Source organism: Syngnathus floridae, chromosome 1 (assembly GCF_059516105.1).
Source record: "Syngnathus floridae isolate MCC-2025c chromosome 1, RoL_Sflo_1.0, whole genome shotgun sequence".
Lineage (NCBI taxonomy): Eukaryota > Metazoa > Chordata > Actinopteri > Syngnathiformes > Syngnathidae > Syngnathus > Syngnathus floridae.
The window spans coordinates 17,517,016-17,532,214 of record NC_142413.1 but is presented as its reverse complement, the minus strand read 5'-3'; the positions used below and the strand labels follow the sequence as shown (position 1 = coordinate 17,532,214).

General features: G+C 43.9%; 2 protein-coding genes across 17 annotated transcripts in view; one reads left to right on the top strand and one right to left on the bottom strand.

Annotated features, from left to right (window-relative positions):
• The first annotated feature begins 2,041 nt into the window (after positions 1–2,041).
• Positions 2,042–7,573, top strand: wfs1b (Wolfram syndrome 1b (wolframin)). Of its 2 annotated transcripts, XM_088380147.1 has the most exons (10): positions 2,042–2,248; positions 3,138–3,368; positions 3,535–3,611; positions 3,715–3,859; positions 3,924–4,097; positions 4,238–4,318; positions 4,449–4,609; positions 4,688–4,924; positions 5,013–5,131; positions 5,272–7,573. In XM_088380147.1, the coding sequence occupies exons 2-10, from the start codon at positions 3,176–3,178 to the stop codon at positions 6,806–6,808; spliced, it is 2,724 nt and encodes a 907-aa protein (XP_088236273.1). In that variant the 5' UTR covers positions 2,042–2,248; positions 3,138–3,175; the 3' UTR covers positions 6,809–7,573. The 2 variants fall into 2 exon arrangements, with proteins under 2 accessions (XP_088236273.1, XP_088236263.1); XM_088380137.1 differs by having other exon boundaries at positions 4,449–4,924.
• A 112-nt stretch (positions 7,574–7,685) lies between these two features.
• The window catches only part of LOC148404370 (serine/threonine-protein phosphatase 2A 55 kDa regulatory subunit B gamma isoform), a 47,997-nt gene continuing 40,483 nt past the window's right edge, over positions 7,686–15,199 (bottom strand). For 14 of the 15 annotated variants that reach the window (XM_088380163.1, XM_088380255.1, XM_088380239.1 and 11 more), the window contains 8 exons: positions 14,893–14,990; positions 14,464–14,629; positions 13,766–13,878; positions 12,672–12,849; positions 11,961–12,125; positions 11,438–11,607; positions 10,294–10,385; positions 7,686–9,213 (listed from right to left, as the gene is read on the bottom strand). In XM_088380163.1, coding sequence (XP_088236289.1) covers positions 8,916–9,213; positions 10,294–10,385; positions 11,438–11,607; positions 11,961–12,125; positions 12,672–12,849; positions 13,766–13,878; positions 14,464–14,629; positions 14,893–14,990 — 1,280 coding nt within the window. In that variant the 3' untranslated portion in view covers positions 7,686–8,915. Of the gene's footprint in view, positions 9,214–9,240; positions 9,420–10,293; positions 10,386–11,437; positions 11,608–11,960; positions 12,126–12,671; positions 12,850–13,765; positions 13,879–14,463; positions 14,630–14,892; positions 14,991–15,199 lie in introns of those variants that run through there. The other variant, XM_088380264.1, reaches the window with a different exon arrangement.

Genomic DNA, 15,199 nt, shown 5'->3' with positions numbered 1-15,199 from the left:
TCAATAGCCCAACATGCATGTTTTGGGAATGTGAGAGGTAGATGGGAAACAAAACACACAAGAAGGTGTGAGCCACAGTGAGCAATATTTGCATCATCACATTCACAATATTTGGACTGTGAATAAGGTCACAAATATTCAGTTTTAAATCATTTTAGAGGGGAGTGCATTGTCCATTTGAAAGCTAGGTTGCCTTAGTGACTCTGTGTGACCCACAAACAGTATAAGGACTCTCCTTATCCTCTCAACTGGATCGTGCTAATCTACTAATCAAGGATATACATTTACATAACTGCCTCATGGCAGCTGCAGTTAAGCCTGCCCCTAATTCATTTTTATGCATGCCACTGACACTTAAATTCTGGGATTTTAATCTTTCTCTTTCCCCAGAGTCCACAGTTTGTTAAAGGAATTCTCTGCCTTCTTTTCATTTCTGCTTCACCCCCCATTAGTTTAATTCCTAGTGATGTATGCAGGTGCTCGCTCCCCCAAAATTAAATTGGCTCCTAAGGGAAAGTTCTTCTTTTCAGTTGTTTGTTTCAAAAAGTATAACTTGTATATTATATTTGGTCACCACACTCAAATTGAAATATTTAAAATGTTCAATCTTTTTTTTCAATTTTTAGTCTCAGTCTGGTTGAGTAGGTTTCAGAATCAGAAAGAAGAGACTACGGTTGTGCAGAAAGAAAGATCATTGACTCCCTCCATAAGGAGAAAGAAAATCACACAAAGAAATTGCAAAAATAACAAATGGATGGTTAGCAAAAGCTGTAGAATGCTAAGAAGGAGAAAACATGGCCAGAAAAGTTGAGCACCTATCATTCCTGCATGTTTTCTATGTCTCCCTGTTGCAACACGCCTGATTCAAATGGTCAGATAACCAGCAAGGTCTGCAGAACCTGGATAACAATCCTGATCAGGTGAGTTGCATCAGGCGGTTGCCTACCCATGTTAGTACCTTAATTTTTTTTTTTTTACTCCAATGCAGGCCTCGAAATAGACGCTAGAGAGCAGCAAGACGCTGCTGCAACACGTCCTCCGGGTCACGGCCAAACGAGCTTCAGCGGGAACAAATTTGTTTTGTTTCCCGATTCAATGCAGGCCTCGAAATAGACGCTAGGGGGCAGCAAGACGCCGCTGCAACACGTCCTCCGGGTCAAGTCCAAACGAGTTTCAGCGGGAACAAATTAGTTTTGTTTCCCGATTTGAGTAGACTAAACTCAAATAAAATAAAGCCAATAGGTCCACGATTTTAGTCATGTCAAAAGTTCAAGGGAGTCACAATTTCAGCATTTATTCAGTGCACAACCAGGTTTGTTTACCTACTAAATGCAATATTACTTCATAATGTAATCCAATTAAGAGAAAGATACGTATAAAATATTATTTATTGAATCATAGAGATAATACAAATGCAAAAAAAGATTCATTATATTGCATGATCATTGACATGTGCACAAACAAGTGTACAACACACTTCTGGGGCCAGTAAAGTGATATTACAGAAACTTTGCTCATTTTGTGTCTTAATAGAGCCTTTTGAGGTGCATCACGAGTACACCGAATCTTGCCATAAAACCGTCCCCTCTGTTGAGAAAAAATAGTGAAGGCCTCCCTGACCTTCATAGCGTCTTTAATTGGGTTGTTGGAAGCAACTCTTCCCATAAATTGATAAATTAACATGGTGATCGAGCTAGGTTAAAAGAGAGCCACCTTAACACTGAGAATTCTGGCTATAGACTCAGCACAGCTCTCAAAAACATTAATTTCGCTACAAAGTATACCCTTCTGGCAAGACTGGTAACACCACAATACTCAAAATACATTCCAGAAAAATATTTGAATTAAATTTCGCGGGCTTGTTTCTACATGCTCAAAACAACAAACGCAGCAGAAACGTCAGACGTTTCCCGTTATGATCTACGATCGATTGCTTAAGTCTGAGACGCAACTGTAAACTTCCTGTTTATGTAGCCAATTAAAACCCCTGACGTAAAAATAGTAATCACTTCTGTCCAATCGTAAGAGAGAGTTTGTCCATGAAGCCGGAAACAGCTGCTAGTCTTGCGTGTACTCTGGCGTGTGACAACAGAGATTCACGGGGTTTTGGGTGGATTGAGGTTTTAAACTAAAATAAAAGGACAACATGACTCGGGACGTTGTTTGACCACGAGAAATACTTTTCGGAGGTTGTTTTTCCGCTTCAGGGAATCTAACAAAAAGAGACCACATTGTTCCTCTCATAAAGGTGAGACATATTGAAAAAAATACAGTAGCATTAGCAACGAAACAGTCAACTTCTAATACATATTTAATCTATAATCACATTGTTTGTCCGAGTTGCATCAAATATTCATAAATGGATCTGGATTGAGATTGTTTGGTATCATTCAGGTCCACGCTACTTGTTAACTTCATTCGAGGTCGTTAGGTTCTTCGAGGGGGGGATTCCCAAAAGGACAAAGCAGGGTTGGATCCTCTTTAGGAACTTTGAAGGATGTCGCCTTCTCGATTTAGCATACCACTCTATAACAGGATGCAGACTTTACAGATGGAAGAGAGCGCTTGTAATGAAATGCGTGTTGGATTTGGCTGTGACAAATGAACGCAAATTGCATACTAACTCAAAAAATACAATAGAAACTCTGCAGAACAGACCAAGAACATAGCAGAAAATATTTTTTATGATTTTTAACATTCGCCTAGAAATGTTGTAAAATGATTCAATATAATACCCATCAGCCCATGGCATTGAGATTAAACATAACTGGAACTTCCATCCATTCCATTTCCTATTTAACCATAACTGGTGAGCAAGATCCTGTCCCAGCTGATTTCCAGTAAGAGTTGTGGCACGCCCTGAACTGGTCACCAAACAACGATTCACGCTCACATTTCTACCTGTGGACAGTTAAGAATGTTATATATATATATATAATCTATGATATTCACACACACAAACACAAACACATACAGGGAGAACACGCAAGCTCCACAGAGGAGGGCTTCCAGCACTTAACCAAGAACCTTTAGAAGTGCTAACCACAATAACATCTGCTCCCCCTTTAGAAATTTGTTTGATATTAAAAAAAAAAAATGTTGTGAGGAAATTTCTCACTTCTATGTGTTTGTTTCAGGTACAGAAACATCTCCAAGATTTTCCCCTAAACCCACCATGCCGACCCCTGGGACCTCACCGCCGCCGTCCTCATCAACGACCTCCTCTCAGCCTGGACCACGTCCTCATTCCCGCTCATCTTCGTTCCCCGCGCCGACTGCTTCGCCACACTGCTCACCCATCAGAAGCCCTTCTCAGATGGGGAGAGCCCAACTCAACGCGGTCTCAGAGCCTGCAACGCCTGAACCAGGTGACAGTCTTTGAAATGGTCATTTTCATTCCTGCTTTGTCATGTGGCAAAATGATAGGAAGAAAAATAGTAACGAATTGACACAGGTATAATGTAATAGATATTCACATGGGGAAAGATATGTTTATGAATGTATTTTTGTTAAGTCCTGCCTTTCACCTTTCAGAGGAGCCAGAGGAGGAGGTCAGTCTCGAGGATATGGCTGAGAAAGCAAAGTCAGGTGACGCTAGAGCACAGACCAAGGTCGGTGTCAAACAGATGGTGGATTTTTTTGCGCTAGGGACATAATTAATGAGAAAAGTACACGGGACAGCTAAAGTGCCCTTGTGTCATGTGTCCCTCCCAGATGGGCCGCTTTTTCCTGGCTCTGGCCCGAGAAAGAGATGAGGAACTGAACCACTGCACAGCGGTCACCTGGCTGCTCCTGGCCGCCAAACAGGGTCGCAAGGAAGCCGTGAAGCTGCTGCAACAATGTTTATCATCCAGGCAAGGTAACAAGGAAGTCCTCCGCCATTCATTTAATAACATGCTAATGTGTGTGTTCTGTTTTTCTAGGCATCACTCTCGAGAACTATGAGGAAGTGAAAAAGTTGTGCATGGAAACCCGTTTTGAGAGGGGAGTTCGGAAAGCGGCTCTGCTCATGTACTGGAAGTTGAACCCGGAGAAAAAGAGGGCGGTAGCTGTTTCGGAGATGCTGGAAAACGTAGAACACGTGCATATAGATCAGGGTATGATGTTGGGAGTACTTACTAGCAACGTTGGGCTACAATTTCCAGAATAGCCTACATAGCACTATAACCTTTTAAATATTGTGATGGGAAAAAAGGAAAGTAATATCTATTGCATCATCTGTTTCCTCCATTTTCAGAAAAACCAGTCTCCCAAGGCCCACTTAATAGCTCTGTTAAGAAACAGAGGCGAGTTCTGCAGACAATGGTGACCAGCGAGTGTAAGTAACTTCACCCATATAACTATTCAGCGTCTGCCGCAACCACAGAATGAAATCCAATAATCATTTTATCTGTAATTAAAGCATTATAAACAAACTACTAAGCAGTGATCCCATTTGTGGTTTGTAGCCATCTCTTACATCGGGATGGACGAATTTGTCGAGATAACAAAGAAATACGCTCAGGGAATCGCACCGCCTCCCGCCATGGCGGGCGTGTCAGGCAGCGATGAAGATGACGACGACGACGTGGTGGTGAAGAATCCGGATGAGCTGCCCCTACACCAAAAGGTAGGAAGGCGCGTCACAAGGGCGGCTAGACAGTTCCCTGCGGCAGCGTTTCATCTTCTCCGTTTGTCTTGGCACCAGCTGTTGAAGTTCCCACTTCACGCTTTGCTGGAGATCAAGGAGCACCTCATCGACTGGGCGTCGCGAGCGGGCATGCAGTGGCTCAGCGCCCTCATCCCCACGCATCACGTCAACGCGCTCATCTTCTTCTTCATCATCTCCAACCTCACCATCGAGTTCTTCATCTTCCTCATTCCTTTGCTGGTTTTCTTTCTCTCTTTCTTCTCCATGATTATTTGTACGCTGCGGGTATTCCAGGTGAGTCAGCCCACCCTTTTCTGCTTTGCCCATGATCTGAGGAGAATAATTGGAACATATTTTCAAAGGGTTCGTTTGCTTTTTTTAGAATTCCAAAGCCTGGGAAAACTTTCGGGCCCTAACCGACCTCCTGGCTCACTTTGAGCCTGGTCTCGATCTGGAGCAAGCTGAGACCAACTTTGGATGGACACACTTGGAACCCTATTTGTAAGGACAGCTTATTTCAAGGACATTTTGTTCCACTTTTTCTTCATCGCTCAGTTTTCCCGCATGACTCAGCCATTATATTTTGAATCAATGCTGCGCCAATGTTCCCCTGACAAACAAAATACTTGTTTTTACCTCAGGTACTTCTTGCTCTCCGTGGTCTTTGTGGTGTTTTCCTTCCCGGTGGCCGACAAGTCGTGGATCCCGTGCTCCGAGCTGGCGGCGGTGGCCCTCTTCTTCACGGTCACCGCCTTCCTCAGCCTTCACGCCTCCGCCAAATTGTTTGCTCGCAAGGCCCTGCTCACAGAAGTACTCTCGGGGGCCTGCTCTCTCTCTCACCTGCTGCCGGACTCCCTTTGGGCGCTCCGGCTCTTCGGGAGGACGTTTATCTCGGTGCCTCTGGGCGACATCGTGGCGTTGAACATTGGGGTGCCCTGTGCCCTCTATGGCCACCTGGTCTACCTCCTGTTTCGCATGGCCCAGCTGAGAGGCTTCAAGGGGACTTACCTGTGCCTGGTGCCATATCTAGTTTGCTTCACGTGGTGTGAGCTCTGCTTGGTGTTCCTCAATCACGCCACGGCCATCGGCCTCATACGCACTTGCGCCGGCTACCTCCTCTTCCTGTTTGCACTGCCCGTTCTCTCTCTAGGCCTTGCTGCGATGCTCATCATCCAGCTCATGCAGTGGTTCGTGGCCCTGGAAATCACCAAGATGGCCGTCACGCTTACTGTGTGCTTCGTGCCGGTCGTTCTGAGGCTTTGGACCCGCTTCAGCTTGAACCCCATCGTGGTGTTTCGCTCGCTGTCCAGGAGCAGCATCGTCAAACTCATCTTGGTGTGGCTCAGTGCCGTGCTGCTCTTCTGCTGGATGTACGTGTACAGGTCAGAAGGCATGAAAGTGTACAACTCCACCCTCACATGGCCGCAGTACAGCATCATGTGCGGCCCGTCGGCGTGGAAGGAGTCCAACATGGCCCAAACTCAGATCCTCTGCTCGCACCTCGAAGGCCACAGGGTCACCTGGACGGGCCGCTTCAAATACGTGCGCGTGACAGACATCGAGAACGGGGCGCAGTCGGTCATCAACCTGCTTCCTGTGTTGGTGGGCAATTGGATGCGTTGCCTGTACGGCCAGCCGTACCCTGCGTGTGAGGGAACGGGAGACCCTGCCGTGGGGCCTCACCCATTCCTGGCCCCGCCGCTGCAAGATCCCCTGTGTAAACTCAAACAGCTTGCCAAGCACGAATGCCACGTCAAGCGCTTCGACCGCTACAAGTTTGAAGTCACCATGGGCATGCCGCAAGAGAGGAAGACCAAGAACGGGACCATCGTGGAAGACGAAGACGCCACCAAGGACATCGTCCTGCGTGCCAGTAACGAGTTTAAGTCAGTGTTGCTTCACTTGAACGCGGGAAGCACGGTGGAGTTCAGCACCATCCTGGAGGGACGTCTGGGCTCCAAATGGCCCGTTTTCGAGCTGAAGGCCATCCACTGCTTGTCATGCGGCAACGCGCGCCTGTCCAGCCGCAGACAGTACAAAATTGAGCACGATTGGAGGCGCACAGCCCAGAATGCCCTGCAGTTTGGCTTTGACTTCTTCTTCAACCCTTTCCTCACCGCACAACTCCACCAACTCTCTGACACTGAAACTGACACCGGAACAGAAGTGATGGTGTAGTATAGACAAAATTTAAACAAGCTGTGGCTTTATTCTTCTAAAAGAAACACTCCCCACAAACAGGAATATTCAACATTTGAGTGATTTTCAGTATTGTTTCGTGTTTGTGAGCTTTCAGTGCAATATATTGTTCCATATTATTTTCATTGGTGAACACTAAAAGACACCTTCCAAACCTCCTAAGTTGGGCTCGTTTGCTAATGCGAACAACGTTTTCATCTTTTTCAAGATGTACTCATGCTCACTGCACGAGTTGCACCTCATTTGTGGAGAGCTGAAAATTAAAGTAAATGATGGGAGTGTCCGTTGATGTAAGGCTTTAACCATCAAGTGGTTTATATTAGCAAGTTGTCTTCAAGTGCCTTGATTGCATTTTAGATACTACATTAAACATTTCTGGGATCCTTTTCATTTCAAAAGTTATTATTCCAATTATTTATTGTGCCTTCTGTTCCTCTTATGACTGTTTATAAGCCTGCTGTGCAGGTATTGAACATGTTAAACCTGAGTAATTATGTCTGAATTGGGATCATCAGTATTTCTTGTTCTGTGACCCATACAAATATGAGTAACAATATCTTGTCTGAGAAATATAATGTTGTATTGCCAAGCTTTACACAGAATTGTGTCGCCCTAATTAGAATTTGATAAACATGTGAAAAACATAATGAATTGTTGATTATATTTTTAGAATACTGGAGTAGGATAATTTGCATGTGCTTTAGTAAAGGAGAGTGGGTTAATAAAGATATTTGGATTGAAGTATTTTATTTTGCGTAAGTACTGTCTAACAACAGTAGGTGGAGTCCTAGCCTGGAGTAACGCCGACTCCCACAAGAAGAGATAAACGCAACACAAAGGAAATGATAGCAGTGGATTCAATTGTTGAAATTTTTATTCCCCCCCGAAAAAAAAATACCTGCCTGTTTGACAGGTTTGTCATCAATGCACATGAGCACAAAAATTGACATTAGTTTGGTCAGCACATGGAGTAAACTGGATTTTTTTTTTATTCAAAAAAGTGAAATAAAAGAATAAATTGTTCTTCAAAAATAAACAATTCTTGACATTAGCAAAGTAATCAGAGTGGAAGGCGGAAGAGATAAAAGAGCATCTCTCTCCTGTCGCTTTGGAGGCAATCATCTTGTAAATTGAGTCCATGTCAGTTTATGGATTTGGAAAAAAAACCTCATACAAGTCCAAAATGAGGGTTAATACATACAGACACCATTTAGGCCCTTTTAGAGTATAACAATAACCCAAAACCTTAGTATCCGTTTGCCTCTGTACCGGGCAGATTCCCGTACAGCTTCATTCCAACTGGTACATGTATGAACCGAACATCAGTAAACATGCGTGAGCATCCACAGACGCAAAGGTAACGAGAGTTCGGTCATCGGTGGTTTCTTCGTGCTGTAAGCATTTTGTACAGCTGGGTCTACATGGTTAAAAAGGCAGCCAAGTCAGTTAGTCAGTCTACAGTAGGCTAAATCTGTGTGACATGCAGCATAGTCTTGCTTAATTGCTGATTTAAAGAAAAAAAAACATTTTTTGCTTTATTTGTATTAAAGTAGCGCAAAATGCAGCCACAGACCAGAAGCAGAACCCGTGAGATTTGCAAACATGTGGAGGAGATAACTGTGTGCGTCCACACGTGAAGTAACACTTCTGCTTCTGTCTGAAGGAATGTGAGACTCTCCTGAACTGGAGAGGTCTTGGATCACCATCATCGTGTTGTCAATTAGATCCTTACAGAGAAGGGACAAAGGTACAAATGGCGGAGGTGACTTTAAATTAAACACATGACCAGTAAGATCAATGCCCCATTTATCATCACTGGTGCTGGTCGACACAAGGGGGGTTGAATTTGAGTGTAGTATGGCCATGGCTAAAAATAGAAGAGGATGAGGTGGAAAAAGAAGAACATGTAAACATCTGTCCAGTCTGAGGTTTCGACACCTCTATAGTCCCAGCATGGCCTACTTGAGGTCCTTCCACTTGTCCGAGGTTGATGAGGAGGTGAGTGTGTTTGTATGTAAAGTATGATGCCCGTCCTTGAGCGCGTATGATTGCGTACATTCTGGCACTGTTGTGTCTTGATCTGCGCTCACGAATGCATCTCCGAGTTGAGTTTGTCCTGGAAGATGTACAAGTTGTTGGTGGCAGCGATGGCAATGATGTTCTCTGTCGGATGCCAGGCCGTGTGCAGGATCTTCTTGGTGAAGTCCAGGCTGTCCACGCTGATGTCATCCTTGCGCCGCTTGCTCCCGGCGGCACACACTCTACGTGGCTTGAGCACGGCTCGGGGTTTGCTGCTCTCCCGGGACGCTTCTAAGGTCACGTCACGCTTGGTGTTGCGGTCGAACATGCGGAAGAAGTTGTTGTAGGCTCCTGTCATGATCACGCTACACGCGGGAGAGGAGTCGAGAGATCCAGTTATAGGAAGAAAACTCATTCTAGTGGGGCTAATAGAGATGATGATGTGGTTCACGGAGATGAATTTCATGCAGGTTGATTTTGAATGGATTTTTTGGAGGTTCAGTCTGATGGGGGAGGGAGGGGAGGACTTGAGCTTTAATTTTGTTGCTTTGAGGTCAATGACTCCGAGCCGCTGATTGACGGTTCATGTGTCATGAGAAACCATCAGGTGCACCACAGAAATGATCAAATTTCACTTAATTGGTCCCCAAACTTTCATTCACAACAAATAACGCATCTTTCTTCATCTCTCTATGCCAGCAATGTATCGTGGCAGGTAGAACAATTAAATATTCTGCCACAAGACGGCAGAAGGTACAACGGACCTTTTGTCATTCATGCAACACATTGATTTAGCTTTGTGTTCAACTTAGCAGGCCCAGATTTCACACTGAGTAATTACATTTGTGAATAAATTGAGACAGGATCATCTATATTAAGTCAGCATCGACTTGCTTTTGTGAAATTTTTCTTAGTCTGCTGTGAGACTTATGTACCACTTGAAACTGCCATTTCCGTTGATTTTAGTCTTCAGCGTGGTTTGTGTTTGAATTAGCAAATGTAGTGAATCTCTTTTTGGATTGCCATTGGGAGCTTGCACTTTGACTTTACATTCCACACACGACAAAGAAGAGTTTCACAACGACCGTAATTAATTAAATAAACTGCAGTAATATTTGTCATTTTTCATGGAAGATACAGTATGTCTGTGAGTATTGTCATATCTTTTTATGGGTTAATCTTTTTTTTTTTACTGCACATCATGTTTATCTTTATTTTGTGTTTAGTTAGACAGTAAAGTTGAAGTGGCATTACAAAGCTGAATATATTTCTCGCTTTTAATTGTTTGCTATCTGCTAAATTGCTGCTTTTTCTGAAATGAGTTGAGTTAGGTTGGGTTCACTGCCCCCATGCGGAGCATGTATCTCAAATTTACAACAACTGTATGTTTTCCACAGTATGAAATTATCAAGTAAAAGTAGTGAATGTGCCATTATAAGACAGACCTGTCCGAGCCGTTCCAGGCGCACTCAAATTTGTCGAAGATGCAGTCATTTTCATAAAGGGAGCACAACTTGCTGCGGAGGTAATCGTGAACCTGGAGGAGCACGCAGATTAAAAATGAATCAAATGCACATCTGTTTTACTAGACAGGTAAACTAAAAATAGAAAATAAAATGGGGGACACACACATGCAGGAAACATTAACTGTGCACAGTTGTAACACTAACCCTCCCCAAAGGCTTTGCTAATGAGACAATACCCCCCCCTCAGCAATATGAGGTATCAGGAGTACATTTTAATCTAAAATGTCATTAACGTCTGGCTATTATCACACACCATGGCCGTGGTAATACACGCACGCGCACGCACACGCACACACGTTGACTGAGTAATAATTCCCCGCCTCCCGCTGTGATTTCATGCAACCTGCCCGTGTCAGCAATGTGTGTCCGCACTGAGGGGCTGAAATATCCACCATCTCTTACCACTATGTTCTGCACTGAGCCCTATTTTCGAGTCAGTGGTAAATCGTCCCCCTTAAGCTGAGCCTGCATTGTTGCTGTCGGTTTTGTTACCCCCCACCGAGGGTCTCTTTCGATGGTGGGGGTTACTGTGTCATAGAGGGTTTTGAATATATTCTTAAGTATCCATCATGTATTTCCTTGGGATCAATTTAAATGAACCTTCCCGTTTCCGCAAGTCACCATGCTACTGTTACTACCGTCTTTGTGCCACATCCTAAAAGTCTTCCTCGCAGTTCCTCTCCCTGCCAACCCCTCAGTACTCTCCCCCCCTCCTCCTCCATGCTGCATTGCAGATCTAGGTGTCAGGCACTGGGGTGAAGTATCCCTTCTTCCTGTTAATCTTCACAAGACTGTAAATAGCTCCTCATCGTCCTCATGTGGCCCCGGACACTCAGACACACACAGACGCCCTTGGAGGGAATGATGACCCCACATGACAAAATAGATATTCAATTCTTTGAAAGAGAATTATAGACAAAACAGTATGTTTGAGGAAAATAATGTAATAGCCCTGATGTATGTAATGAATTCCCAAATAGCACTTTAGTCCATCTTGTTCCAATTTCTTTTTAAGAAAGATGAAGCAAAATAATAATTTGAGCGCAGCATGCATTTGAGTCACCTGGTAGGTCTCCAAGGGCTTGCTCTCCATGTTGAGGTCCCAAACTTTGGCAGTCAGATAGTCTCTGGTGAGCAGGTAGCGCCCGCTGTGGCTAAACTTGACGTCAGATACAGAGGAGATAATCTCGGAGAAGAAGGAACGAGCGCTGGGGTCCTCTGGCTCCTCAAACACTAGGGACGAGGCAAACACGACAAACCTGATAAATGTGTGTATTGTCACACTGAATAATTGAGATGAATTGCTAGACACAGGTAAGAATAAGCCTCATCGTTGGGTGCTTTGGTCCAGCTGTCACAATGATCAAAGAGCAATTTACAAGCTCTCCACGTTTTACGATATCGAACAGAAACACACGTTTTCTAACTCAATCCATTCTTCATTTGTACCGAAATTTGAGACAGATAATCTTTTGTTAGTCAAAAGTAAAACTCTGCTACTCTAATTTAATTTGTCTTTCACAAGCGATTATACGTTGTCGGACATTTTGAGGACACTTGTAGAGCATCTCAGCAGGTTTGCTCACATTTGGAGTGTCGGTCGCACAGCGCCGCCTCCCTCATGTCACAGAGGCGCAGGGTGCCTTTGCTGCTGCTGTACACAAACAGGTTACAGTGGTGGGGGTGAAACTCAGCCGCTGTGATCACCTCTGTCAGATCTTCCATGTTGGCTGGCTTGATGTCCACAATGTCTGAGAGAAAAGGTGGCATCGCTCAAGGAAACAACCTTCGGCTTACAGAGACTGACACTTTCTTCTATTAATCCATTGAATTTACTCACTAATTGAGTCCCCGGGAAACTGATTAGAAATCCACTCAAGTCCATAATAAAAACCATCAGTGTAAGTATTATGTAAATAGAAAAACAAGAACCTCCACAAAAATTATTTCAAGGAAAAAAAAAGCAAACGCAAAATAAATTGTGAGAAAATGCATTTGACAGTTGGATCATTTGTAATATAATAAATCCTTTCCGGGTCAGGAATGTGGCAATACTGAAACCTATTGAGCTGCAATAAAGCTCAGAAAGCGTCTGAAATATTCATACAGCCTTTGAATTATTCATTAAGATACATTTTCACTCCCCAAGAAAAATAATCCCCCTCCCCCAATGCTGTTTCTTTGCGCAGCAAAGTGCCACTCAATGCGTGTACATTAGTAAAACATTCATTTACAGCACCGCCATGCACTATTTATGTTGCGTCTGTTTGTCTCTTCATAAAGTCAACAAAGGATACTGAAGCTGCGATCGGTGATGTCCAGATGCCAGAGGTTTATCCTCAGGTCGTCGGCCGACATGTAGGTTTCGTGGTCGGAGTTGACCGAGATGGAATTGACGTGATAGGTGTGGGCGTTGGCGAACACCCGCCTCGGGCTCACCTCCACCATTAAGTCCATGGGCTTCAAAACAGGCACCTGTAAAGCCGAGAGAGACATTTACGACCAGATGTGACAGGTAGTGCTATGAATACAGACAGTAGGTTCCATTTAAGCAATTTTATCGTATTGTAAATTAATATTTAACCGCCTGCCTCCGTTCCCATTAATAATTCAAGCTAAAGCCCAAATTCATTTGTTAGATGAAGCAATGGAGTTCTTGTGCTGAGCTTGATGTAGTAAAGCTTATTTGGCTCTTTTCAATTAACAAACAATTTGTAGTGTCCAAACCTACTACTAACAATAAATTGGACTTTTTTGAGATTTTCTACATATGCAAAGAAATTTACTAAAATTGTATCAATATTTTTTTTTATCATGCCCGATATATTCAGACAGTTCAGATTCAGAAGCAAAAATGCTTTCCTACACTTTCTGCTGTATGAACATATCACATGAATTAGAATTAGAATTAGTATTCTAATAAAAAAAAAAAATTATCTTGGTACCAATTACCTTTCCTTTGGTTCTAAATGTGGACATCTGCTTAGGGCAGCGTCAGATCTATTATAGTGGAATACCTGGGCGTGGGGCCAACCCAAAATCATAAAAAATACCTGTAAAAAACTGTTTGCCTAATCACATTTAATAGGGTTAAAAATAACTAGCACTATAATGCGATCCATAATTGCTCAATTGGTTTTGGCGTGCTTGATAACAAACACCCTTACATCCTTGATTTTTCTGCATGAAGCAAACAGTTTGGACACCTCTTTTCTACACAACCACACTCATGTCCATGACACGTAAATGCAACCGGAAATAATTGGACCAATTCGAAGAGAGCAGGTAGGTGTCACAGTGCTGTTTACGCAATGGATATTTGCTTCATGTTGTCGTTCGTATACTTTGTGTCATTTACTCACATCTGCATGAGCAAAACAGACAGACTTACCTGTAGGGAGGTCACAGTGGAAATGTCCTTGATCCGACCCTCTTCATCTTTCAGGTTGTACCCCTCTGGACGTTTGTCTCGTTCACTCACCTTCCACAGCTTAATGGTTTTATCTGGTAAATGAAACACAAACATACAATGTATGAGGAGCTCTTAAACCCTTGCACAACGGAAACCTAATAAACCTCTTTAACTGAGGGAAAATCTACTTAGGTTTTGTAACTCTGATTCAAATGTAACCTTAATACCGTTTATCCCGCTAATGCGCCTCACTTCATCACGTCCACACAGGCTGACCTCAGATATTGTCTACCAGGGGTTTGTCATGAAGTGATTGGAGCTGGGCGACCAAATGCAGCTTGGACCAGGGTTTATTGAAGAACTCAAAAGATAGACTAGCGGTTCGACTAGGGACAAGACTAGAACAGACTGGAGACACGCAGACAGGACTTAAATACAAGACAGGTAACGAGAGGTAGGTGACTGTGATTAGTATATTGATTGTGAGTAGACACAGGAGGGGAGGGGCGACGCAAACAGAAACCGTGGCAACATTAAAACAAGGAAACGAACGGAGACGGATCATGACAGGGTTATATAAACATCTCGGGGAAAATCACTTTTATACTGGTGTGCTGCAATAGCTAGCCAATTAATAGCATCTTTTCAGTGCCACCTGATTCAGTGTCAAAACTCACCATTGGTGGAGAGGAGGAAATGTGCCGCGTTCTGCTGAGGCAGCCATCGGATCTTATTGATCTTTTCCTCAATCTCCAGACTCTTAAGGTAGTCAAACTCGGGCTCGTGGCTCTGGAAAGTGCTGTAGACGTTGTACTCTCCCTGGGAGAACAGCTCAGTTTTGCTCTGTGGACAGAAAAAAGTGGTTGATGGGTGTAAAAACCAAGAGAGGAGAGCTGAGGAGAAGCATTACATTGCTCCAACAGCATGTCAAGCATCTTGAGGAAGCAGTGTGCTGCCGACTTTGTACAAGTATAACGATGCACGCAGCAGGCGCATCAACTATTTAGCAAACCAGACGCTCGCTGGACGGGGGGCAGACTTCACTCGCGCATAAGGTGAAACTACTCTACTGTAAATGTGTGTGTCAGACTTTACGGTGTGTCTACCTCAGGTTCTCGCTGAAAGATGACCACTCTGCCTCCCTTGTCCCCAGTGGCCAGCAGCTCTCCCGTTTGGTTGAACTCAACAGTGGAGATGATGTCGGCTGCATGGGGACAGAAAGAGAGATGATGATGAAGGGGGGGTAGGGCAGCGAGTGTGTCATTGGGGGTGTTGCATCAAGCACAAGAGAAGGATTCATCATTTGAGCATACACAAGCAGTCTGTCTGCAGCCTGTTTAACCAATCGGATGGAGAAGAAACACGTGCCACAAATTTGCGTCATTATGATTCACACACTGATTCAAACACTCC